Source organism: Paramisgurnus dabryanus, chromosome 15 (assembly GCF_030506205.2).
Source record: "Paramisgurnus dabryanus chromosome 15, PD_genome_1.1, whole genome shotgun sequence".
Lineage (NCBI taxonomy): Eukaryota > Metazoa > Chordata > Actinopteri > Cypriniformes > Cobitidae > Paramisgurnus > Paramisgurnus dabryanus.
In genome coordinates this window covers 36155189-36181778 of record NC_133351.1, presented here as the reverse complement: position 1 = coordinate 36181778, position 26590 = coordinate 36155189, and the positions used below count along the sequence as shown (strand labels likewise).

At 35.7% G+C, this 26590-nt stretch overlaps 1 protein-coding gene across 5 annotated transcripts in view; it reads right to left on the bottom strand.

Moving 5' to 3' along the window:
- The window catches only part of fmnl2a (formin-like 2a), an 84672-nt gene that overhangs the window by 40361 nt on the left and 17721 nt on the right, over positions 1 to 26590 (bottom strand). For all 5 annotated transcript variants that reach the window (XM_065273111.2, XM_065273110.2, XM_065273108.2 and 2 more), the window contains exons 2-4: positions 17067 to 17150; positions 13001 to 13081; positions 1028 to 1104 (exon numbers count right to left, since the gene is read on the bottom strand). In XM_065273111.2, coding sequence (XP_065129183.1) covers positions 1028 to 1104; positions 13001 to 13081; positions 17067 to 17150 — 242 coding nt within the window. The remainder of the gene's footprint in view (positions 1 to 1027; positions 1105 to 13000; positions 13082 to 17066; positions 17151 to 26590) is intronic.

Sequence of the window (26590 nt, the reverse complement as noted above, 5' to 3'; positions counted from 1 at the left end):
GCGCTTGGCGCACAAACCATTTTTCCTGTCATTAAATTAGCAAAAGTGGATTCGGACACACTCGTTTAGACTGTGTGCTGTGCGCTTTAGACCTTAGATCATTAAAATAGGGCCCTATAACTCATTTTGCCAGCATGGGTCACATATCTTGCACTAATCACTTCATTGGACTACCAAATTACAAATCTACACAAAACTCGATTAAAAAGTTAAAAAGTTTATTTGCCTAAATTATAACTTTGCATGTGGACACAAAGCAAGGCCATGTGAGAACAATGTGACAAACCAATATTTGAAATAATGTTAATGCATACTGTTTTACATACTATTTTCTCATTTAGGAAGCAGTATTGTTATGGAATGTTTTAGTATAGTGTGTGCAATTCCAGAATAACTTATTAACTTATAATCATTAATAGAAAATTTCCACTGCAGAAACATATTAAGCTCACGTCATGAGTATTTGGCTAGTACAAATGCAGAGTCAGATTAAATAATGTTATTTAGTACACGAGGTTTCCTCTAGGAGTCACTAGCTATGTTTACATGCAACCAAATAATCTGTTTGTAATCGTATTGAGCGCTGCATGGCATTGCCAAGTCCTTAAGCTTTTCTCGAGTTCAGATTTGAGCTACTGTTTCCACAAGTTTTTTTTCTTCTGTAGGTTAAAGGATTTGGTTCATCAGTTATGTGTATTTGGGCTGTAAGTAGTCATTTTAATGCTTTTGGGCTAGTTTTGAATTTCCATTGGCATGGTTTTGATTCGCAAATCTGGCAACCCTGGCTGAATGCTTGCGCAGACGTTTGGTTCAGATTATATAGAATGGAAATAAACAAACATATTTATTAGACTGTAATGTTAAGGGTGCATGTAAACTGTATTGTCATAACCTTTAATCTGATTAAATTCAGTTGTATTGACTATATTTTGTGCATGTAAACATAGCCAGTGTGTGGTTCACAGAACAGTTTTCACATGTGTCAACATTAAATAATCAAAACAAATACATGGACAGGTGAACTCACCCAATGTGATTGGTCCGTAATGAGATTTCCAATTCCCGCAGGACCTGTGTTGACTCCTGAACCCTCCTTCTGAACTTCTGTACAGAAGAGAAATAGAGGATATATTTAACCTTAGACATACTGAATCATATACACTCTCATCCCATCTTCAAGTCATAGGCGTCGGAAGCAAAAAAATTATGTGGGCAGGTCCAAAACAGTTATTGAAGTAGTAATTTTCTGGTGTTCTGGTGCCTTTTAATTAAACAATTGCTTTTATAGCCTAAAAGCTTTGTTTACCTTGAGTTACAGCCCTAGTAGGAGTGCAGTTGGGGTAAGTAGTGAAAATGGAGTTTAATATAATAGACTCCTAGGGCAGTTTCCCGGACAGGGATTAGACTAGTCCTAGACTAAAATAAATGTAAGAGCTGTCCAAACTAAAAACAACCTGCACTAACATATCTTAAAATACATCAGTGCCCTATGTTTTGCCTCAGAATGCACACCAGTGCATTTTTAGTAAGGCCTGTTTGTTAAATCTAGTTATATTTCCTAATTAAACTAAGGCCTAGTCCTGGGTTAAGCTTATCCCTGTCCGGGAAACCACCCCATAATGAGGCAAGTGGAATGGATTTGATGAAGCAGCAGCATGGACGTTAAGGTTGTAGCTGAAACTTATTAGGGATTTGACAAGCAACAAGTAAACAGACAACAACGTGGGTCAAATATCACTGGTCTTAAAAAGTGGGCGGGTCGTGTCCCACTCACGTTCAGACGCCTATGCTTTAAGTCAAATTGTGTTAAAAATTCTTAAGCATCAAGCTTCAGTCATTCTAACACATTGACCCCATGGGATCTTATGATAAACTTTCCATCATTTTAGGCGAAGCCAACAAAAATCGAGCAGGACCAAAACATTTTACAGCTGATTGCTGTGAAAAAAAGTTAAGCAACGACATTCCAAGTATAACAGCAGCAATGAAAATGTTCTTAATATGACAAAGAAAGTGTTTTGATCTATGAAATTAATGTTTATTTTTTTAATAAGTGTATACCACTAGTCAACTAAATAAATATATCATGACAAAGATCAATGTACATTTTATATATTTATATATTGATTCAAAATATATAAATGTCAGAAAACCTGGCATGGATTTATTGCATTTTGTGGAAAAAATTATTCGTTTTTATAATATATCTTTGTTATGGATTTGAATTTTTATGGTTATTATAACCTAAAGATGCTATGTGAAAGTTTGTAACAGAAAATAGTGGTTTTCATCTCGTCACTTTCTTGGTATAAAAACACGTTTTTACCGAAATGTGTTATGACAGTAAGCATTGTGGTAGTAAATAAACAAAGTAATGTGGAGTAATGAGACATGACATGACCCATCTCTCACATTCATTTTACTCATCTTAAAATGGTCATGTTGAACTTTTGAGTTTATTTGTAATTGAGTTTATTTGTGTATTTAAATTGGAGTGTGTTATCAAAATAACTGTGTGAAAAAACTAATCTTAAAGCTCCTAAAACAGGCTTCATTTTGTAGGTATAATATAATGTAATTTCTTCATGTTTTGGGTGAAATATAACCCAGATATGCTTTTCACCAGCTAAGCACTTTAAGCAATCTCATGAACCTTGAAACAACACCTTCTGAGCAATAAAATGTTGTGTGGGATTAAAAAGTAGGCTATAGATAACAAGGTGTTTTATTGTTACTTACATAAAGTAATGATAAATACTAGATGTTTCCACTGGATTATTTTGATAACTTTGATAAGTGGGCTCAAAGTTCTGCCTCTAAGTCAAAACTTTTTGTTCTCCATGCCATTGCCATGGATACAGTGGGGCTTTGTGTCTGACCCAATCACGTGTCAGGTGAAGTGCATGTGAACAAGCCATCCAAGAAGACAGACACACTGCTTTCATCAGACTTGAGGACCAAACTAGACTTCAGTTTAATGATGAACAACAGACCAGACATTAATAATCAATCACTTTATCTCTGATATCAGATGCTGAAATGATTCCAGCTTTGGACGTTCCAGACTAAATGGCAACAAAGGTTTTGAAAGAGCAAGAGACAGAAAAATAAGCAGGAGGGATGTCTGTCTGCATCCCAGTACACATAAATACTGTACATTCATACTATAAAATAAAATAATAGCATTTAAGTATCAGATTACAGATGTGGCCTTTAAAAATGCGCGTTTCTGAGAGCAGAATGCCGCGGAGACTTCCGAAATTCTGCGAGATCCCGCAGAAGGGGAGTTCGGTGGGGGACGCAGGAAATATAAAAACCTGTAGAGGGCAGGCGTGTTTCATGTAGGCCATACTGACGACAATGTGTGTGCTCGACTTCATGCTTAGCGTATACTGTATGATATTGAAGTAACATGACACGGATTATCAATGTTTAGGCGATAGACTTTGATGTCATACAAATGCATGCTTTTTGGCAAACATTTTGTTGGCGAAGTTTTCTTTTGCCAGTTACATAAACAGTCACATATTCTTCATAAAAATCGGAATCAAACGCGCATCATTTGTCTTATTTTTTCCGTGTACTTACAGTAGAAGAGACGTGATGTATGATAATCGAGTCTAATAACAAAATAATTCGCGAAGACCTTTGAAGAGACCGAGCGCATTTACGCAATATCATTAACTAGTTTATCTAATTTTACATTTAGTTCATTTTTGCATCTGAACGTTTTAATAGCTTTAACATGTACGGTGCGCTTTTCTGCATTACTGAACAGTAGGCTACTTTTTATATTATCATGTTTCCCTTTACATGGTATGAAACACGATAAAAAGTATGCATTGGTGTTTAATACATTTCACTGAGAATTTGTATAATATGTTATACTTTTGTACTAAGGAAATAAAATCATATTGTGAGTGTAAATATTCATAAATTGGAGGAGTTTCTGAGGTGTTTGTCATCGGCAAAATGTGCAGTTTCTTTGTTGCTGATTAAAAACCGTTGGCTATGTGATTGTTTAAAATTGACATTTTTTCTACTTATTATTAATTTATTTTTTGCCTACATTTACTCAAATAATATCAATGTGAAAATATAAGTAATTCATACTTCAAGTTAGGCGTAAAACTTACACATTTTTGATGTCAAATAGAAATAATAATAATTTGAAATATGCAATTATTACAGTTTAAAAAACTTAAATATATTACTCTGACCTTTTTAAATATATTGACTAAAATAATCTGTAAATGTAATACTTATATTATTAAGGCGTATACATCAAATAATATATGTACATTTTACACAAAATATCTGTTCTATTTTAAGTAATTTATTTTCCAACTAAAAAAATCGCATAACTGCATTAAGAGATTTTATTAAGTTACTTTAATCATTTATTTTAGAGATATTTACAAAGCCACTGAATCATTTTTAACAGTGTGTACATTATGACCTTACGGTAGACTATTATTAAATGCATATAAATAAAAATATGTAAAACTAAATAAAAAATATATCATACACGGACTGTATGTAAGCATACGTTTTCTTGTTCGGTGCACGTGGGTTTAAATGCCGTTTTTCTAAAGAAGAATTTTAAAACTTTATTGGTGGTAGTTGAGAAGAATTCCTTTTTCCATTTCTAAATCATTTTGAGCGCAATATAAATATATCATATTTTTATTCTTATTATATAAGAAAACGCAATTTTTACAACATTTTTAACATATGGAAAATATACGTTATGTTGTGTGAATTTCCTAATTACAAGCTTTTGATGAAATTGCACCAAAACTAAACGTGCATAAAAACATAAAAAAGCAATTTAAATAAGCGAAAAATCTTTTTTATGAGCTCAAAATGTTGAATATAATGTGCTATTGCTGAAAATTGCCCATCTCTAAAGGAGAATATTCATCTTTAAAGTTGAAGAAACAAAAAAGTACTGACAAGCATTCTCAAATATAGCCTATATATTCTGCAAGCACTCAGTTGAGAACAATTCCATTTTCCATTTCTAAATCATTTTGAGCGCAATATAAATGTATCATATTGTTATTCTTATTATATAAGAATACGCAATTTTTACAACATTTTTAAGATATATAAAATATACGTTAAGCGTGTTGTGTGTATTTCCTAATTATAAGCTTTTGATGAAATTGCACCAAAACTAAACGTGCATAAAAACATAAAAAAAATCATTTAAATAAGCGAAAAATCTTTTTTATGAGCTCAAAATGTTGAATATAATGTGCTATTGCTGAAAATTGCCCATCTCTAAAGAAGAATATTCATCTTTAAAGTTAAAGAAACAAAAAAGTACTGATAAGCATTCTCAAATATGTATATTCTGCAAGCACTCATTTATCCATAATGATGTAATTTATTTTTTAATAACATATTGTCGCTGTCGGGCAAAGATACTCTCTGGACACCAAGACCATGTCTATGGGTTCAAGAATAACAAAATATTGGCCATTTGAAACTCGAAAGTCATCACTTTATTTTGTCCCATTGTTTTCCATTTTGCGGGTGATAAAACTCCTGTGCACGTCGTTCAAATTCATTGAAATTTTGTTCACTTGTAGTTTAGCAAGTATGTATAATACAATTTCAATAATGTTTTTACACTGCACATCGTCTGAGGAAATCCGAAGTTGCGTCGAGGGGAACCAAGCTGACAGCCGCGACAGCAGAGATTGTCACGTAGTACCTACAAAAGGGTACCTGCAGCGATATCATTCTGGCTTGGTGGGATGTCAGCCAGCGAGAGTCCTCTGATTCTGGCCTTGTTCTTTTACTCCTCAGAGTCTAAAACCAGGAGGGCATATTAAGTATTCATTGTATTTTCATTTTAACAGAGCAGCTATGGTTGCGCGTTTCACACACCTCTCCAAACCACGTTGTTAACACTATGCTTGTTCGACTTCATGCGGCGCCACAAGAACCGACAGCCGGATGACGTCAGAGTACCGCGAAAATGATTCAAGAAATCATATTTCGCCTCGCTCTCGCGATACTGTGACGTCTTCCGGCTGTCGATTCTCGGGGCGCCGCATGAAGTCGAACAAGCCTATTGACAGCAGCAAAAGCTACGCATGCGCTTTTAACTTGTAAAACTCAAAGGTGTATGGGTAATGTAGTCTCTGCTCTCGGTGGGACGAATTAGGTAGCTTGCATTGTGAAGGGCGCTTTGAAAAGCGGCAGCGCAGCCAAAGGATTAAATTAAGCCTCTGATTTAAACAGATGTGCAAATGAGCGTTCTGGTACGCTAGAAGTACGTTCTGGGCGCAGGGAGAGGTGGTGGTACGCAAGAGCTATATTTGGAAGTGGCGGTACTGAGTACTGGCGCCTACCGGCCCACATTAAAGCACTGGCGGTAGCAAAGGTAGACGGCCCTTTGAAAAGCAAAAGAAAGCTGATAAAAATGAGAAACCCACACTGAAATAAATTGGAGTAGGATTTAGGCTACTTAACAAAATCTAAACATTTTTCACTCAGAAAAGGCTAGTAAATATAAACAAAATTATCAGCAGCTTTAACTTTATTACTTTTTTAATTTTAATTCACTCTTTGTTTCAGCGATGTTTATAAATATACTATATTTTTGCATTTTGATTACAAACTGTTCTACACTGAAAAGAAACTAATGTAATCTTCATGATTTAATCACGTAAAACACAAGTCTAAACACAAGCACCACTTTTCTGAATGATGATAATCACAAACATCCCAGAGTTTGTAAACCAATTGTTTGTAAACATATTTAATGCTAACTACTTAAAAATTCAGAAAATATTTTTTACAGTGTATAAATAAAAAGACATGAAGGAAGTTAATTCCAAAATGTAATTAATTGTACATGGTTTAGCTGCTTGTTTTCGCAGCTACCAGTGACACAGAGTCAAGAAATTAAAAACCACCCACCCCTAGGTCTGCCAATTCTTTGCCAACCCCCAATGCTAATCGATCACCTCATCATCAGGGAATCAAAAGAAAACCGGTTTATCCAGTTTTCACCAGCGCGTTGGGTTTTAATTTCAACCCTTGCAGTTTCTTTGTTAAAATGCTATTTAAGCAAATAGGCCTAATACATACGCTGTATGTTATTTTAAATGAATGTTTATAACTTATAAAATTAAGTGGATATCAGGTAACTTAATTTGACATATGTTGATATAACCTAGGCTCTTTTTGTTATGAAACATGTTCAATGGTTACAGTGCCTCATGGTGGGGTTGAACCCCTGGTTCAGTTTACCCCATCTGGTTCACTTTGCCCCACAGCCACCGTTTTGGAAAACTGCCTAGCTTAGTAATTCAGGCTAATCTTTAGCTAAATCATTCACATGGTTTTATACATTAGCCTATCACCAATATGTATGGTATAAATATTTAGACCTGGATAAATCTACTTTGACATAACAGCCATTATACCTGGTATGTATACATTTTACTTTGATAGGATAAAAACTGTTTTTTTTTTTTTTAAATCATACTTTAATCATAACTCTTTAATTTGTCCTTCTCTTTAACATAGCCAAATATAAATTATGGTTGCTACCTGTATTTGTGGTCACACGGCTACAAATCTGTATGGTTGCCTAGATAAAGGGGGTGGGTCAACTTACCCACTGGCTCACTTTGCCCCACTCTCCCCTACTTGGTATTGAGAAACGGGCATTGTTTATCGAAGCCGGAGCGCGAGCTACAAACTACAGAGCGAGTGCGCGGGTGCACAATGGTGAAAGAGCAACACACGATGTAAATAACTAAACCAGTGCTCGCAGTACAGACACTTTATATTTTAGCGTACTGCGTACCTTCACTTTCTTTTGCGTGCCACCACTTCTCATGTTGCTGGTACTTTGCCTTAAAGAGTCAAAGGGCGTTTCTATGTGGCGCTGCGCAGACAGTTCGGCAACTAAGACATCAAAGTACCGCGAGAGCAAGTCGAAATGTTACAAATGGTCCGACTTTACCTTTGCTCTCGCGGTACTCTGATGTCATACGCCGACCAGTCAGCGCCGCACCATTTAAAGTCGAACACACAAAGCGTCAAGGCAGGGCCGCTGGAAGTCATTTTGAACAGGGGGTGCTGTGAATTTTTTTAACCAAAAAACCTATGAGCCTATAGGCCTATTTAAAATACATTTTAAAAATAAATACATTGAGATTTACTACTTTATTGTCATATACACTTCAGGGCACACAGCCAGGGTCTGAAACACAGACATCATCAGTTCTCAGATGAATATGCGCTATTAATCAGAAGCAAAAATACTTATCCCAGGGGGAATTACTTTCGTTACAATTTACATACAACATATAATATTATAACAACATATAATATTAATTAAACTTCACAGTTTTCAATGTCCATGCGGACGAACATATTTTACTTTCGTTTTTAAGTTAAGATCACACGTCGATTAACAGATGTAAAATATTTTTACATTAACATACCTAGTATATTTTTATATAGATCTTTTTTTACTAAATAGTACTATTACTGTCTTTTTTAAACATATAAATAATTCATAATTTGAACAAAAATAATAATGGGTTTAGTTCTGATATTGTATACTTTTAATAAGAAAAACATGGTGTATAATTACATTTTTAGAATAGGCTTTATATAAGGTTTGTACTGTAAAAATACTTTATTTGTTACAAACAAAAGATAAAGAATTTACAAACGTGTGGAGAGCCATTTCAGCACTTGGACAGCGAAATGTTTTTTTAAAAAGCATTACTTAAAATGTTTTCTCATCTCACCATATCTACAGGTGCAGAGTCATTAATAAATCCGTTGGGTAGCATTTAAAAAAAAACATTTAAAAGTAGATGCATTTGTTTAAAGCAAAGCATTTATTTACTTAGCTACAGATGAAGCAGCTCTTTGCGCCTTCTAACGTCTCATAATTGGTCATCATTTATGTCCAAGAGACTCAATAATAATCTGTTACATTTTAATCCTTTAATTTTTCAAATTAAAAAGCGTTTTTGTGCTGCTGCGCATCCATGTAATAAACAAACCCGCGTTGTCATTCCGTTAATACGCATATTATCAACGCGCTCTTTACTCGAACAGAAAAAACTCGCCTCGCGAATTGCGCCGGTTGTATAGAGATTCCAAAGTCTCTCATGAGCTAGAGGACAAATATCCAGGGAGTTCAGTATTTCTGTGTGGGCATGCATCAGGGAAAGGTGTGTGAGTCTTTTCTGGGTCATGGTGCTGCATACCAATGTCTTCAAAAGATGCAAGGCGGAGAAAGTGCGCTCGGATGAGGCCACGGATAGGCACAGTAATGAAATTAAAATCCAAAATACACGTAATAACCTACGTGTGTCAAAAATTATTTCCTAAAATATTCATAAGTAATATATCAATTGTGCAAAATATTTTAACCTAAAAAAAAATATATTTCTCGCCTTCCCGCGACCATGCGTCAAGGTCTGGAGGAAAATGATACCTACGCACGGATCCCACGCACGCATCTGCAGTTATATACATTTTACAAAACCAGTATTCATTAGATTTTAAGAACTTTTTTGCCACTTTTAAAACTGTAAAACTAAATAAAAAAGATATCATATGCCGAATAAGCATGTAAGCATATGTTTTCTTGTTCGCTCCACGCAACACGGGTTTAAACGCCGTTTTTTTTCTAAAGAATAATGTTTACACTTTATTGGTGGTGGTTGAGAATAATTTATATTGCTTGCAGAATAATGTATATTGCATTTTAGCGCAATATAAATGTATCATATTGTTATTCTTAAATTAAAGAATACTAATATATTTTTTACAACATTTTTAACTTTAAAACATACATATAAAGATGCTTTGTACAATAGCTTTGCTTCTGACAACAATTTTCTGTAATAAATCAGTAAATGAATCACAAAATGTGTTGAAAGTGGCGAATAAAATGCTTGTCAATTCAAACAAAGGTGTATAAAACCGCTTTAATTAACAATAACTAAACTGTGCTCTTTTGCATACCTCTACTTTTCTCATGTCTTTCTTTATACCACCTTTATCTTTTTAAAATCTTGCCACTTTTAGAAATAATTTGTTTGCATTTTTTGTATACTGCACACTTTATTTGCATCAACTATACCCATAATAACATTTACTACGTTTTTCTTTCAATAAGGAAATCTGTTTATTGTTATGAATAACGGCTGAAAGGATAAAAAAAAATCATAACACTGACTGCCTATATGCGCAAGAAAGGTATTATTAAAGTTTTAAATATGTAAAACTAAATAAAGATATCATATGCCCACTGTACAGTATGTAAGCATAGGCCCATGTTTTCTTGTTCGCTCTGCGTGGGTTTAAACGCTATTTTTCTAAAGAATATTTTTTTAACTTTATTGGTGGTGGTTGAGAAGAATTCCTCTTTCCATATGTATAGCATTTTAGCGCAATATACATGTGTCATATTATTGTTCTTAATATATTAAGAACAATAATACTAATATATTTTTACAACATTTTTAACTTTAAAACATGTATTTTTATACCACATGAATCTCTTTAAAATAGTAATACTTTTAGAAAAACGGACATAATTATTAATATTATAAACAAACAATGAAACGGTGTCAAAATTCGACAACACAAATAATTAAGATATTCATTGTAAATAGAGTTAAGGGTATTAGGCTCACACTAAATTCTTTGTTGCACTTAGTATAAATGCCCATTGCACGTACAGTCATCTTAATAAATGTATGCGCTGTTATGCTGGCAAGAAGGGGTTGACGTCACTTTGCTGTTTTAATAGAAATATTAAATATTCAGCAATGCCCTTATTAACTTCTGGAAACAACCGCAATGACAACGCATATAAAAATGTAGTTTTTTATGCGCCACCTGGTGGATTTTCTGTGAAGCGAAACACATTAAGGGAAAAGGGAAAGTAGCCCCCCCGAAAACACTTGCAGAATTCTGCGTGACTCCGCGAGACGATTTGGCGAATGCCGCGGGAGAAAACGCGCGTTTTTAAAGGCCACATCTGTAGATTATGGGCTTAAGGTCTGTGTAAATGAAATCAAAGATTATTACTTGTAACACTTGTTTTGTCAGCTGCACATAGATCGCTATCACTTCAATATACTTTTTATGATCAGAAAAAAACTGGGAATAGTCAATGTGCAGAAGACTGTAAGCAATTTTAGCTTAAATGCATACAGGCTTGCTTTGAAAACTCATCAAAAAATATCTGGCATCTTTTGTCATACTATAGAGATTTGGGATGCACTTTTTAAAATCTTGCATACTAAAACATTGTGCAAACTAGAATGCAGAGACAGACAGTAAGAAAGAAATGCATGAAAACAAAGGGAAGGAGGGGAATGTGTGCAGTGTTGTTTCCAATATGGGTGTGTTTGGCACATGTGGATTTGGGATGCAGTGTGTGCATGTGTGTGTGTGTGTGTGTGTGTGTGTGTGTGTGTATATATATAGAGCTCATGCTCCAACCTCTACTTTAAGCATTCCCAGCTGTGGAGAGAGAGCGAAAGAGAGAGAGAGAGGGAAAGCGGTTCTCCAGAGGTCATCCTGGAATGGAATCAATGGCACAGACATTCTTCAGGACCCTCTGGATTGACCCTCTTCCTGCTGCGATTTCATTGGCTCAGAGCTGAGTGTGGAATGCACCGTATGTAAAGCTCTTCGGCACACAAAGTAACGATTGTTCACATCTACAGAATAGAGCCGTGGTGAGAATGTACAGCCATTACTCTGTGTGTGCGTGTGTTTCCCTCTGTGTGTGTTCATTCTCCACTATATTCTGGGTCTTTTTATCCATCTGTCCATCACTTTTTTGTCCTCTCATGTTTTTCTTTCTACATCTCCCAGTCATTCCCCACCCAACGGCCTTCATTTTCTTTCTCCTTCTGCGGGACATGATGTCAACCGCTGGCGTGTGTAACGCCCTTGAGAACATCTCGAGAACATTTCAGTCGACAGCACAGTCCTGTGCTCAACAAGAAAGATGTAAACACACTAAACAGAACAAACTAACTTTAATATTTATCACATCTATCGTCAATTCCCTATATTTTCTTTTTTTTTTCATTTCCCCTCATCTCATTGCTCTTGAACATAATAGGGTTAAACTTTTCAAATGGGTCATGGCATACTGTATAATTTTAGGATTTTCATTTTTGTCCCGGAGGTCTATTTATGTTGTTAGTTTATTGTGCCAAAAAGACTTAGGCTATAATTTAGTTTTTTTATGCCCCATGTTCCTTACACTTACAATTAAACTTTTTTTCTTTTTTACATTGTCAACAAATTAATATAAATGTTCTTTACATAATACAAATAAGCAATAGCGCTTTGCTGCATGCATGCACAAGCTGCAGATCAGCTTTTGGGTTCGATATAGTTTTAATTTTTAAAATCAGATTGCGATGTCTTGTTGGATCTTGTTTAAAATGTCTGCCTTCATTTGTTGCTTAATACTCTTGAGACATAATGCGAACAGCACAAAACTTGTAACATTGCAAGTAAAACACAACTTCTTGAAGTCAGGGTGCGCATCTGTTTATTAGGCTGACAGGAAACAAAACGATGTTTTAAAGATACTGGATTCAAACTTTTGAAATCTTATGAAAAAGATCCAGTCCTTAAATTATATATATTGTATGTATATAATGTTTTTATTAAATTTATTGAAAATTAGATGCCTTATTTGACCCTTTTTGTTAAATATTTATTATTAAATTAAAGGTGTGACGTTTTATCACAGGCACCAGGTCTGTCCAAACAGGAAGATAAACATATCCTAGAAGGAAGTAAAATATCTGTTGTTCCTCTCTTTTTCCAGTATTCCTAGTAAAGCTGTAAGGGTGGGACTCTGAGAAGATTAAGATATCAAGAGCTATTTTGCATTTGAGGTCATCCATCCATAAACACATACACACACAGCCACATGATTGGCTGGAATAAAGGGAATCAAACCAGAACTCACCTTCCTTGTAACAGCTGGATCAAGATAACTCTTCATCTTGTGTATGTACGTGTGAGGAGGATTCTTTACCTGGAATCGTTCCTGGAAAGACAGGGATAGATGTTATTTGTCTCACTAATGTTCAGTGTATGAATGTTAATCATTGTAGTATTAAGTTTGTGTTTATAAAGTGACAAATCCGCAAACACACGAATACACAAATTCCTATGCTTAGACGTATTTTATCAAAAAATAGGGCTGTGTTTTAAAAACACACTATTATAATCATATTAGTCTTTGTGATCAGACCATGAAAACAGATACATAGTTTACATTACCTTTATTATAGGTCAGTTGCACATATGTACCATACTAACTACCAAATTATATACTCTCACCTTTTGAATGAAATTATGCCAATATTATAATTGAATATTATATTATAAATAATTAAATACATTACATTACATATTACAATTTCATGAAGGCTTAAATTGTTGGCAACATATTGCTAAAATCATCTATATTTTCTGTCCTGTCATTACATGGTCAATATTTAATGTCAAAAACAGGTTTAACTACAAGCTTGCTTTTCCAGAAAATTAAAAATCTTCCACACTTTTGACATAACATGTTTTCAGAAGAGTAAAAACTTGATACTTAATTTATTTTCTTTGTATCCAATAAAGAGGATTACATGCAAAGACACTACAATCTTAAAATGGTTGTGTTAAAACAACAAATTTTGTGTCTAGTTAAGCACAACACATTTAGGGCCCTATTTTAACGATCTGAAACGCAAGTGTGAAGCGCAACGCGCAAGTGAGTTTGTGGGCGGATCTTGGGCGCTGTTGCTATTTTCCCGGCGTGAGAAATAACTCTTGCGCCGGGCGCAAATCAATAAGGGGTTGGTCTGAAGTAGGTTCATTATTCATAGGTGTGGTTTGGGCGTAACGTCAAATAAACCAATCAGAACGCTATCCAACATTCCCTTTAAACGCAAGGGCGCAAGTTCCATGGCGGGTTGCTATTATTATGACGGATTTACCAGGCGCACGCCAGGAGCGGTTAACAGCCGAGGAGACCGACGTTCTTGTAAGAGCAGTCAAAGACAGAGAAGTTGTTTTGTATGGGGATGGGAGAAACCCGCCCAAATCAGCGTCGGTTAAACAGCCGTGAGAGGAAATAGCTACAGTCTCATCAGGAGACGGGGGAATCCCAAGCTTGCCAGCATAAATCGGGCACGCCGTGTAACGGGACGTGGATCTGCCTCTACACAGACGCCAGCAGAGGACATCGCTGCGTCCACCCTCACAGCTGAAAGGGTTTGGGGGCTTTGAAATCGGACCCAAGAAACGCAAGCAAGGTCCAACCCCAAAGTACACTTACAAATCAAGTTCATATACATTAAGGTTTCTTATGAAAACATTTTAATTATTATGTACATAAAATAAACGTAATACAGCCACACAACAAACTTATGAAAATATTTTAATCGTTATTTGCATGATAATTTTTTAACGCAGCCACACACAATAAATAAAAACTATCACCACAATGATTTCCCTTATCTCATGTGTTAATATTTTTAAGTGTAACAATTTATGATTTGCAAAAATAACTGTTGCATCTGTGTAGATTAGATAAGCAAAGTGTATGCGCGTTGTGCACACTATATGGTCAAGCATGCGCCCTTAAAATAGCATAATGAACAACGCGCAACGCGCCACTGACTTTAAACTTTTTTTTTCTGGTCAGTGGCGCAATTGTTTTTTGAAACTGCAAAATAGCATCAGGGATGGTTTGCGCCGGAACACGCCTTTTTTTTGCGCTGACCCACCCAGGGAGCGCAAGTTCATTCCCTAGTTTACCGACGTGCTTCTGTGACGGGAAAAACCCGCTGTGCGCCGATGCAAAATACGAATGATACATGCGTCACTGACAAAGTCAATTGCGCTGGGTGCAAGATAGAGCCCTTAATGTGTTGTCCTTAACAAGACACATCTCTGTGTTATTGGAACAACAAACTTTGTGTTGTTTTAACACATCCTGTGTTGTCCTTTTTATTTATTTGAACACAAAATCAACATGAAAGGACACAAAATGTGTTAAATTAGTTCTTTTCATAAATAAATGGGGTGGTGATGGCGCAGTGTGCGAGACACGGGTTCGAATCCACTGTGACACACCATTGTGTCCCTGAGCCACTGAGACACTTAACCCCTAGTTGATCCAGATGATCTCTAACATATATAGCAATTGTAAGTCAATTTGGTTAAAAGCGTCATCTAAATTAATAAATAAATAAATGGCATAACACAAAACAATGCTTAAAAAATGAACACATCTTTTCTTAGAATGTAGCTACTAGATACTAGTACACTAATAAACCATATATGTATTGCAGTTATTTGTTTTAGTAACATTACAGTAGGATAAACAATTATCTCTCTATAAGCATCACTTATTTTGATGTGTGAATGCTACAGAGCTGCTGATCCAACCCCTAGTCAACTTAACACATAACAGGAAAAAGGAAGAGACCCAGTTCCCTTCAAAACAACACAAGGTCTCCGATATCTGTGTTAAACACTGTCAAACGTTTAAGAACAGGGGTCAAAATGTATCAGTGCAGTAGAAATACAACAGACAACATATTACAATACCCTCAGTGCCCAGTAATGATTTCTGAGCACTTCTTTACCAGACTTTTTTGTATCACAATCTTATATATATACATTTTATTTTTTGAAAAATATTTTCAGTAAGCAAGCCTTTACTTCCACTGTTACCCTGTTGTTACTGCTTAAAAACTGTAAGACATTTTCAGAATTTTTCTTACATTATTAATTATTGATTTTTAATAATACTAAATTGTATTAGTATCTTGTTCTGAATAACCATAGATACAGACTATCCAGACTATTAAAAATGTACAATGTTACCATAGTGCAGGACCATTTCACCTTACAGGGACAACACTGCCAAAGAACCCTTAAAGAGTAACTAAACCCCAAGCCAACTTTTTTTAGTTAATGATCTGTAAGAATGATGCTTTACTAGTGCTGTTCATTGATTTTAGTAAGTTTTTTGACATTTGGATATAAAGTGTTTCAATACTACAATATATGGTGTAAAAACGTCTGAGTGCTGCCCTCTTGAGGTTGAACGGTGGCTACTGCAGTTGAATTTTCCTATTGGATGTTGGGTCCAAGAAATGACTCGTGACGTAAGCAAGTTCAAGCTCACCACGCCCTTGTTACGATCTCACCACACACTTAGTTCGTCCCCTCTATCTCTGTTGGGATCTGCCCACTTTTCTTGCATTTTTCAAATATTGCAGTGGGTGGAGTCAGGCTCTGACCAGGGGTTTAGTTACGCTTTAAGTGTAGTAACTAAATCAATGGCATAATGCTGATGACAATCCTCAAACCAACCTGAACTTTTTTGATCGTAAGCCCAAATCTTCAACCACTCACCAATTGCTTTTTGTTTAAAGGGGCCATGACATGAAAATCTGACTTTTTCCATGTTTAAGTGCTATGACTGGGTCCCTAGTGATGCTATCAACCTAGAAAATTTGAAAAAGATCAACCCAGTAACTTAGTTTTGGTAAACCATTCTCTACAAGCACATGAAAAAATAGGTCGTTGAAATTTGGCTCTCCTTATGATGTCATAAGGAGCTCTTATTATAATAATCCAACCCCTTAATCCAACCACAGCACTGCCATTTAGTGCAGAGAGAAAATAATTCACAGAACAATTGAGTTTCAATTTCAACAAACCACCATCATTGTGATCAGTGTTTGCACTTGATCTGCACATGTGCATTTTAGAGGACACACCCAAAACGGCACATTTTTGCACACACCTACAAAGTGGCAATTTTGACATGCTATAATAAATTATTTATATGGTATTTTGAGCTAAAACTTCACACATGTGCTCTGGGGACACCAAAGATTTATTTGACATCTTAAAAAAGTCCTGTGACATGGGCCCTTTAATTCATAAACCTACATGCACTTGAGGAGAGACTGTTGTGTGTGTGAATAGAGGTGCAAGTGGAAAAGTGAAGGATTTACCTGGTCACATATGAGTTCCCATTTCTTCTCATTGTCATACTGTCGTAGTAATCTTGCTTTGTCTGGAGGCAGATTCATTGAGTTCTGTATAGAGACACATAGACTGCAATCAGTTAATGTTCAAACAAAAAGACCAAACAAATAAATCAACCCACCATGGATATGGCAGAGACTCACGTTGTTGAGTCTTAATACTAAAAAATACTGAATAGAGCTGAGAACCTCAATGATCTTCGATCAGATCCTAAACCACCACTGGTATACCGCAAGGCATTTTGAGTTCATAAAAAGACATAAAGTCTTCTCAAGGATTGTTGGTTTAGCTACATAAACTTTAAAAACATTTTTAATTCTGGCTCCAAAATGCAACAATGTTGCATACAGTTCGTAATCCTATATTTGCCTAGTTATCCAAAACTAAAATCTAATGCTGTTTTGCTTTCAAGATACAGTATGCTTTCTGCAGCACAACGGATCACATCACATTCAAAAGTATAAAAACTGATAAAACGATGCTTTTAATCATGCATGCAATGCAATTTAAAAGAGGCAATTAAACAGTGAGATAAATGGAGGAATATGTCTAGGTATTCGCCTGTCTGACTCCTGAAAAACAGCCAAACTCAGTTGCATTCATTCACCAGATTGATTTCAAACCCTCTTCCATGTCTGTGCGCAAAATGTGCAAGTTCAGCAGAAGAGCAAAGGAGACACATGGAGCTACATGTTTACGCCAGAATCCGCTGTATCTCTTCAAACAGAGCTGCTCATCTCAAACAAACACTACTGCAGAAGAAACAACAGTGCAAAAGAAACCGGACAAAGCTTCAGTTATGCATGTTTACAATCATATTGTGTATACAAATTTTAATGAAGACAGCAGTCCCTGTAGTTTGGAAATCTAAAACTATAATGCATTCTATTATTTATTGCCGGTACTGTTACTGTTACTTATTACTGTTAATTTTTTAGTGGTATTGCTGTTGCTGTCTTGCCCACCAAGATCTACAATGAAGGAAACAGAAGTATTTGTGTAATATCAAATTTTTTTAACCTTACCAAAGAAACAAGTTGTTCTTGATGAAGACTTTGACTTGCCAATTAAGAACATTAATAAAAAATGTACTTCCAGATGAGTAAAAAGTGTGAGGTCACTGTTCATTGGAGAAAAAAGGTTGTTCACCCAAAATGAAAGTCTAGTCATTATTTATGTAATTCAAACTCCCCTATGGCATTCTTTGGAACGAAAAGTTCTCCTGACTTTAGTCCTTACAATAACAGTGTTTAGTGTCTGGATCTCCTCAGTTTATAGATAACATTTATGATTGAAGCATGTCTGAGTACTTTCTGTACTGATGGGGATTAAATGCAGCAGTATTTGCATGTAGTCGAGCAGCTTTGCTTAAAAGACACAAACGTATGTAATGACTAACTATACTTTTATTTTAAGGCAAACTTGACAATCATGTTTAATAGACTGTAGCAATCTTATCAAATGGCTATTAGCTTTGATTTTGCAAGACAAAATGTCTTTTGTTGTAACTCGTAGCACAACTATACATATACATGAATGTGTTTAAACTCCAAACATGTGATGAAATCAGACCTCCGTCTCTATTCAGTTATTACACAAGTGTTGTCCTCTACATCTGCCCTACTTTCACACATCTGCTGATGGAACTCCCCCAAAATACTGCAGTCACCAGAGCTTTATCTGAACCCCACCCTTCATCCACCCAAACACAAACACATGAGTCTCACTGATGAGAAATCACTGCCAGAGCTGTTCGATTACATCTTAATGTGGAAAAAAAACTATTGAACAGGAGCCATATTATTTGTCAATGTATGCTGTTGTCATGAGCTGATCTCAATCTTTCCTTGTAGATTTCCAGCATGCAGGAAGCTGCTTTAAAAGCGGATGGGTATGTTGTGTTTTCCATTCTCAAAACAGCAGCTGCTGAACGGAGGGAAACACAGCACTTACCATAATCTACACACACAAGGACAGCCATCAAACTGGGTTTGAGCAACACCTTCAACTGCATGTGTTCATAAAGACATATACTGTTTATTTTGTCTATATAATGTCTATTACTACAGAAAATAATTTAGATTAATCCTTCAGTCAAAAAAGAATTGTGTTAATTGGGCAAGAAATTCTACATAGGATAAGATTTTTGCTGTAAGATTTTAACACTGTATGATTTTAATAAAATCACGTTTTAATCTTACCTGTGCAAAGTTATGTCACTTTTAAGAGTCAATGTCCACAGGTTTTGCCTGTTTTTTACTTTTGACTAGACATAAATTACCTTTACTTATATCATCTGTGATGTTTAAATGTCTAAACCAACTGTAAGCTACCACATCATTGCTTGTCAATCAATAATCATAAGCTTTATTTTCATCCAAAGTTGTGAATGAAGCAGTGTTTCCATCCAGTTAGCTAAAGAATGCAAGATCATCACAACCTGATAAACCTGCTATCTGCTTTCGGATGTGGATTACTGCTGTTTGAGTTTACAGTTATGCTGTCCAACGAGACTATTTTGATGTGCATGTATAAGGATTTATTTCCATTGTAGTTCATGCGCATGTTTTCTTATTGTATAAGAAATCTATTCGAATCAATTTACCGTACACACTTTTTTTCATAGTTTGGCTGGTCCTGCGCCTTCTAGTCAGGTGCGACTTCGTCAAAAATATTTCATATGAGACAAGAGACAACATTACCGTCTACAGCCGCGAGAGTCCGCTCTATACTGCTCCTGTATTTATGTAATTCAATGGATTCAGTGATGTGGAATGACCTTGTATAACTTGATTTGGCTTGTCGTGTTAATTTAGCCTATATAGTCTCTCAGGTATGTTTGATATGCTATTGTGTTCGGTGAATAAATGGTAATATTACGTTAACATGTACGGACACCTATTCAGTCTGTGTGCCACTGTTTAGTTGAATAACTTGCCTTTTAAGATTAAATCTCTGTTCTTGGGCTTGGATTTTATGAAATCATTTTCTAAATAAATGCGACTTACAGTCCAGTGCGACTTGTATATGTTTTTTCCTCTTCAAAACACATTTTTGACTGATGCGACTTATACTCCGAAGCGACTTATAGTCTGGAAAATACGGTAGAGGATATGTTTTTTATGTACATTTTTTGAATTTATCTGCATCTTTCCATCTGACACTTTTTATGCAATACTCCAAAATGCGCATAAAAATAGGTGGATGGAAACATAGCTATTGGCTTCATGGAACAAATGGTTAGTTATTTATGTTATCCACATTGTGTCTTCCCATCTAAGTACTGTAGGCGGTATCTAGCCAAATTAAACAGCAATGCAGCAAAAATGAACAGAAAGACTTTTTAAACTTTCCAGGAACACATTCTTATTTAGGTTACTGATGTCATTTCTAATTTTGTGTAGTAATGGTCAGTTTCACCTCTGCAGCTAAGACCATTAATTAGTTTGATTACCTGTGTCTGAGTGGTTCCTCTGGGTCAGTCCCAAACATTTAAACCACTTCAAATCCAAATAACCACCTGTAATGGCACACCCATATACTACTAAAAGCAGCTCCTTAAACTTTCTGTCATTTAAAGCAATAGCCATCATGTGCAGTACAGTAAACATATATGTGGCTGTAAATTAGAGTAGAGTATTAATAATAATATTCAAAAGAAATTTATTAAAGCAGCAGACATGTATGTTTTTCCAATAGGAAGGCAGTTTTTTAAATAAATGAACTGCACTTACGATATGTAGCCTACAGTGCATAAATGGATATAACAGAGCACTGTTTTTATGGAGTCTACATTACAAGAGTGACTTATGAGGTGTGGATGTCTTGAGCCTGATAAAGTGTCATCACATTTTAACCATTGTCCTGAACTGTCTCTATAGTTTGAATTGTCCTTCTCTTGTATCAATTGCACAGTGCTTTGGTCTCTGTCTCTCCTACAATCTTAGTGAAAAAAGCAGTAGTGTAAGGAAGACAGCTGCTCTTATACTAACTCAATCCCTCTGCTTTTTCCTCTCAGTGAGGCATGTGATTCCTCGTCTCACATTTTCCTGTGTCTGGTGACGTCCAGACAGTCTATTTCACTAAACCTAAAAAACCCTACAATCTCTCTCTCCCTAGTTCCTACATTCCCACACTCAAAGCAGCAAGCCATCCAATGTAACCACAATATCCTTGCATCTAGGCCTAATTTGAAAACTGTAAGAGTGTTCCAAAATCACAAACTATGATATGACTGGGTGGATGGATGCTATGAAAATTCTTAGTGCATGTGGAATCGAACAGAGTCTCCATCTGGTACCAAATAGCTTCATCTATTTACAGGCTTAAATACACTATGGGGCGGTTTCCCGGACCAGGATTAGCTTAATCCTGGACTAAGCCTTAGTTTAATTAGGAGATATAACTAGTTTTAACAAACATGCCTTACTAAAAACATTACCTGTGTGCATTTTGATGTAAAACAAAGGGCACTGATGTATTTTAAGATATGTCAGTGTAAGTTGCTTTCAGTTTGGAGAGCTCTTAAAAGTGTTTAAGTCTAGGACTAGTCTAATCCCTGTCCGGGAAACCACCCCTGTATCCCTATTTACAGATTAATGTGTAATGTGTTCCTTCACAAATACCTAATTTTGTATATCATCGCTTTTCAATCTGTCATTTTGCAGAGAAAAACTAAAGAGCATTAGTTGAGTAGTTAAGTATCAATAACATCTATCAGCACTGAGGTCAGTGACTGCAAGACCTCAGACATGAAATTCTCTTTCCTCTGTGTTTTTCCGGCATTCCCACTTGATCCAAATGGCTCCTCACAGATCTGGCCAGGTGGCACGTGTCATCCCCTAATTAGCGCGACATGTTTCCGTAATCCGGTCAATTCTGGGGGGCAGCACAGGTGTCCCCCGTCTGCCAGCGGATTAGCTGTGTAATCGCAGACCCCCACATCCAAAAGATATGTAAGAGGGGCAATTTGATTAAGTGAGTGGATCATGTTTTTGCAGATGATAAAGCTGTAGTATTTTCTAACGGACAGGGTTTAGATTAATCCAGTACTAGGCCTTAGTTTTATTTGGACATTTTCGTTTTTACAAACAAACCCTTACAAAAAACAATACTGGTGTGCTTCTTGAGACAAAACAATGGCAATGGTTTATGTTAAGATATGTCAGTGCAAGACTTTTTTAAATTAAGGCAGCTCACGCATGTATTTTAGTCTGGGACAAGGATAAACCCTGTCTGCAAAGCACCCCTTTACCTATTTTCTTTCTAGGCAATATGATATGCTCTCCAGGATACTTGACTTTTATGAAATTCAATAGTCAAACATGTTTGGCCCAAAAGGGCAATTAAAAAGCACTCGGCTACTAAAGGCTGAATTTCAGCTAACCATTTAATGCCTTGAACAAAAGCATAAATCAGCACTGGTACATCTCTTGTATCATCTCGCTTCTTAAATTGTACCTAGTACATGCCTACTTTTATGTCTCCCATATTACTATATTCTCTGTCGCTCAAAATCAATATTTCATAAGACCCTCATTATTATCACAAAATAAACACCTTAAGAGTGATAAATGATAACTGCTTTGGAACTTAATCATACTGTCCGAGGTTTTTAATTTTTAATAATTGCAGAATGAATACCTATTATAACTCATTTATCTAGTCTCTCTACTACTCCAGTGACTCAGAAATCCAGTGTCATTAAGATAATGATGTTTTAATTATGCTATTATAGCCAGCTATCATCCATTCGGTGCTGAAGATAAACTATAAGTATGCCTTGTCTTTCTGATTTTAGTTATGTCAGGGTTTGAAAATTAAAGCTCACCAGTTCCCTTATGAGATCTGACCACTTGAAATTTTACAAGCTGAGGGCTTCTGTGTAATTTGTCCAAAAGGCTAAACTTAACCCATAGGACCTGCGACCTTGGTAGCTCAAACTTGATAAGTTTAATAAAGAATGCATTGGGAGGTGGCGTGCAAAATTGAGACAACCAAGTTCCCAAAATGCATTTCACAGTAACGGCAATGAAGCAGTGACCTGCATAATCCATAAAATACTACTGTTGTTGTTGTGTCAAACATTTTTAAATGTAGTTAACTGTACTTGACTTGACTAGTGAACTTTGAACTGGAACAGAACAATACTTATACAAGTTAACAAGAACACAAGTGTATTGAGAAACGGCTTTATTTAGTGTGTGTTTTAGGATGTAGTCGACATACAGTATTTAAAGCATCATGAACAAAATCTTTACTATTTCTCCAGCTCTCTATTTTTTTGAAACCACAAAACATACAGTAGACTGAAAACGTATTATTGTGTTACAGTAGCTCAAAGAGGATATGTTTCAGCCTACATCTACAGAGAGACAGCTTACATGACCTGCCTGTGACTCTAGTGCAGGATATAGCTACTGAAGTCTGATATGTAGTTGTCATGTCGAGTTAGGTATGCTTTACAGTGTCCATCAGATTCATCTACAGATAAATCACTGGACTGACATGAACCAGCTGCCACAGAAGCCACATGGAAAGAGGAAATATGTCAGGGTGTCATTGGTAAGAGTCTAGAAAAAGATTTACCAAATAAGAACTCACTGTTACCACGCAAACATGGACTGCACCAAAAGGACTTTTCTGTGAAGCATTGTAAATGAAGCCATTTATATTTTGCTAAGTATCAGTCATGACAACACTGTAAATACATTTTAGCATAATAATGGTTATGACCGGAGAATATATAAAGAGCTTATGCAAATGCCGGACCGAATGCTCTCAACACATATTATATGTGCATCAAATAGTTTCGCTTTAAATCTGCTTAACCCTTCCAAAACACTATATAGAAATATTGCATTGTTGGCAGAATTGGTTAAACATCACAATGATTTAGTAGCAAAGTCCTGTAAGTACACAGGAGAGTAATTGGGTTAACAATGGCGAACACACGTCGAGGTAAGAGCTTTTTATCCGGTAAAAGGAGGTTTATTAAATATATTATTGGGATACTGACAGAATTTTTTTGCCTTTTACCTTTATTTTCAGATAGGAATACAATTTTTTTTGTAGTAAAGATTTTAGCATGTACAGGGTTTTTAAACTGCACCACTTGATTCTCTAACAAGGTTATATCTGAACATTTTGAAATAAACTTATATTTTATAATAAATAAAACATCCGTTTCCCTTTCATTATAAGTAATTTACTCAATCAAAAGTACACAAGAATAATATTCTTCAATATACTGCCACTACTGGACATGAAGAGCGACAGCAAATATATTTTATTTGTGTTGCAAGTTTGCAGTATGAATTTAATGTGAAAAGAAAGATAAAGGACTTTTTGTGTCATATTTGCTGGCTACACATAGGTATGTGATGCACAGCAAATCACTGTAGTCAAATGTATGACTGAATCCAGAATCTCCCGAAAAGACTCATGGACTCACAAGTCAAGGTTTACTGTAAATCAGTCTGACAAATCCTGCACTGAATAAAGTCACTGAAACAGATTAACAGGTTACTAGAGATTAACAATCTGACAAGTGTCACTGGTACACACAGTTTAACCTGATGAGCCACCCCACCACTATCAGTAGCACAAACCATGAACTATCTGAACTATAGACACAATTGTAATATCTTCTGTAAGAAGACACGTAGGACTGGGATTTTTTCCAAATTTAGAAATTAAGATGAGTTAAAAAAGGGTTTAAAGAAGAGTTTAAAAATAATTGAGCATAGTTTAACTTATAAATATATGAATATATATATGTTATATAAATTTTATATAATGTTATAATATTTTTTTGTTTCATCAAAAATAGCATAGATTTTCATACTGTAGCAGCCCAGAAAAGGGATGGTGTCAAATCTATTCAATGTTGTGTCTCGTCATATGCCAAGTTCAATGGAGGAAAATGGAAGAAAAAGAATTCTTCTAACCATCACCCTAGTCCAAAAAGTGGGTGATGAGTGTTGTCAGGGTCTTCTGTCATTTTTGTACGCTCTCTTATTGAGTAGCAGCTCTTTCTCAGAGACACACCCATACAGTTGCTTCAAAAGTAAACAGTCATGCTTATCTTGAGAAAGAACGAAAAAAGAAAGAAAGAATGGACAGGCGGAACAGAAAAATTGTGCTTGTTGTTAGGATGTAACTTTACTACTGTAGCTGTTTATAAATACTATTGTATATAAAACACCTGATTCAGTTCATCAGCTTGTTAGTCTGTAAATTAAAGGGATAGTTCACTTTAAAATGAAAATTCTGTCATGATTTTCTCATCCTCATGTTGTTGTAAACCGGTATGAATTTCTTTTTTCTGATGAACACAAAAGAAGATATTTTGAGAAATGATGGTAAATACACAGCAGTAAGTGACCATTGACTTCCATAGTAGGAATAAAAAATATGATGGAATTTAATGGGTACTGTCAACTGTGTGCTTACCATAATTTATCAAAATATTTTCTTAGTCATTTATCACAATAGCCTTCTTCCCCCAAAAAATTCTACTATAGGTGGTAGCCTATTTCGGTTGTTATGGGTATACAACACATTCAAATGTTGTACCTTATGGGGTACAATATTATACCCTAAGGACCAATTGTGTACCTTAAGGAACAATTTTGTACCAGTTAAATTTTAGAGGTACAAAACAGTTAACTGTACCTTTGAAGGTACACAATCAATCCTTATAGAACAGTAATGAACCCCAAAAGGTACAACATTGTATTATGTTTATATACCTGTAAAGGTACAAAACGGTACCTTGGGTTACCACCCCAGCGACAAAAAAGGTACAGTTTTGTACCTTTTTTCTGACATTGAAGGATTTTGGATTGAGACAGTCCTTAATGGCAGACTCTCCAATCAGTGCCCTGACTACTGAACAAGGGAGCTGACTGAGACACAGCCATACATTCTGGCAGTAGCCTGATGAGTGGAATCAGGTGTTTTATATATGTAGACATCTAATAGCAATGCTGACATTGCGGGTGGATACAGGCAACTTTTCATAGTACTACTATAATTAGAATTACGCCCACTGGAGAGAAACGTAGTGGGCGATCCACTTTTGTGTTATTAAACGCTCGTTTTTTGGGGTCGACAGCTTATAAAAACGTATTTCTGTTTTTTTTTTAGCTTGTTAGCTGTACACCTAGTCACACATCAGCTTTAAGGCATTATTCAGTTTTTTGTTATAAGCTAGAAATGACAAGGAGGCAGCCTCACGTAACACAAAGTCAATGGAGACAGTTGGATTGTTGTCCCCCCGGTGGGCGTGGTTTTCAAATTAGCATAACTGTGCTCTGTCTTTATAATACAATGTGTTTGCATGGTTTATGGTTCAAAAAACACATTATTTTCCACATACCGTACATTTTTGTAGCTCCAGATATCCCTGCCTTCATTAAACTTTCTGATTTTGTACAAAGCTCACCGATCTGAAAAGCTCTGTGTCTGAAAAGCCTCCTGTGTTGCC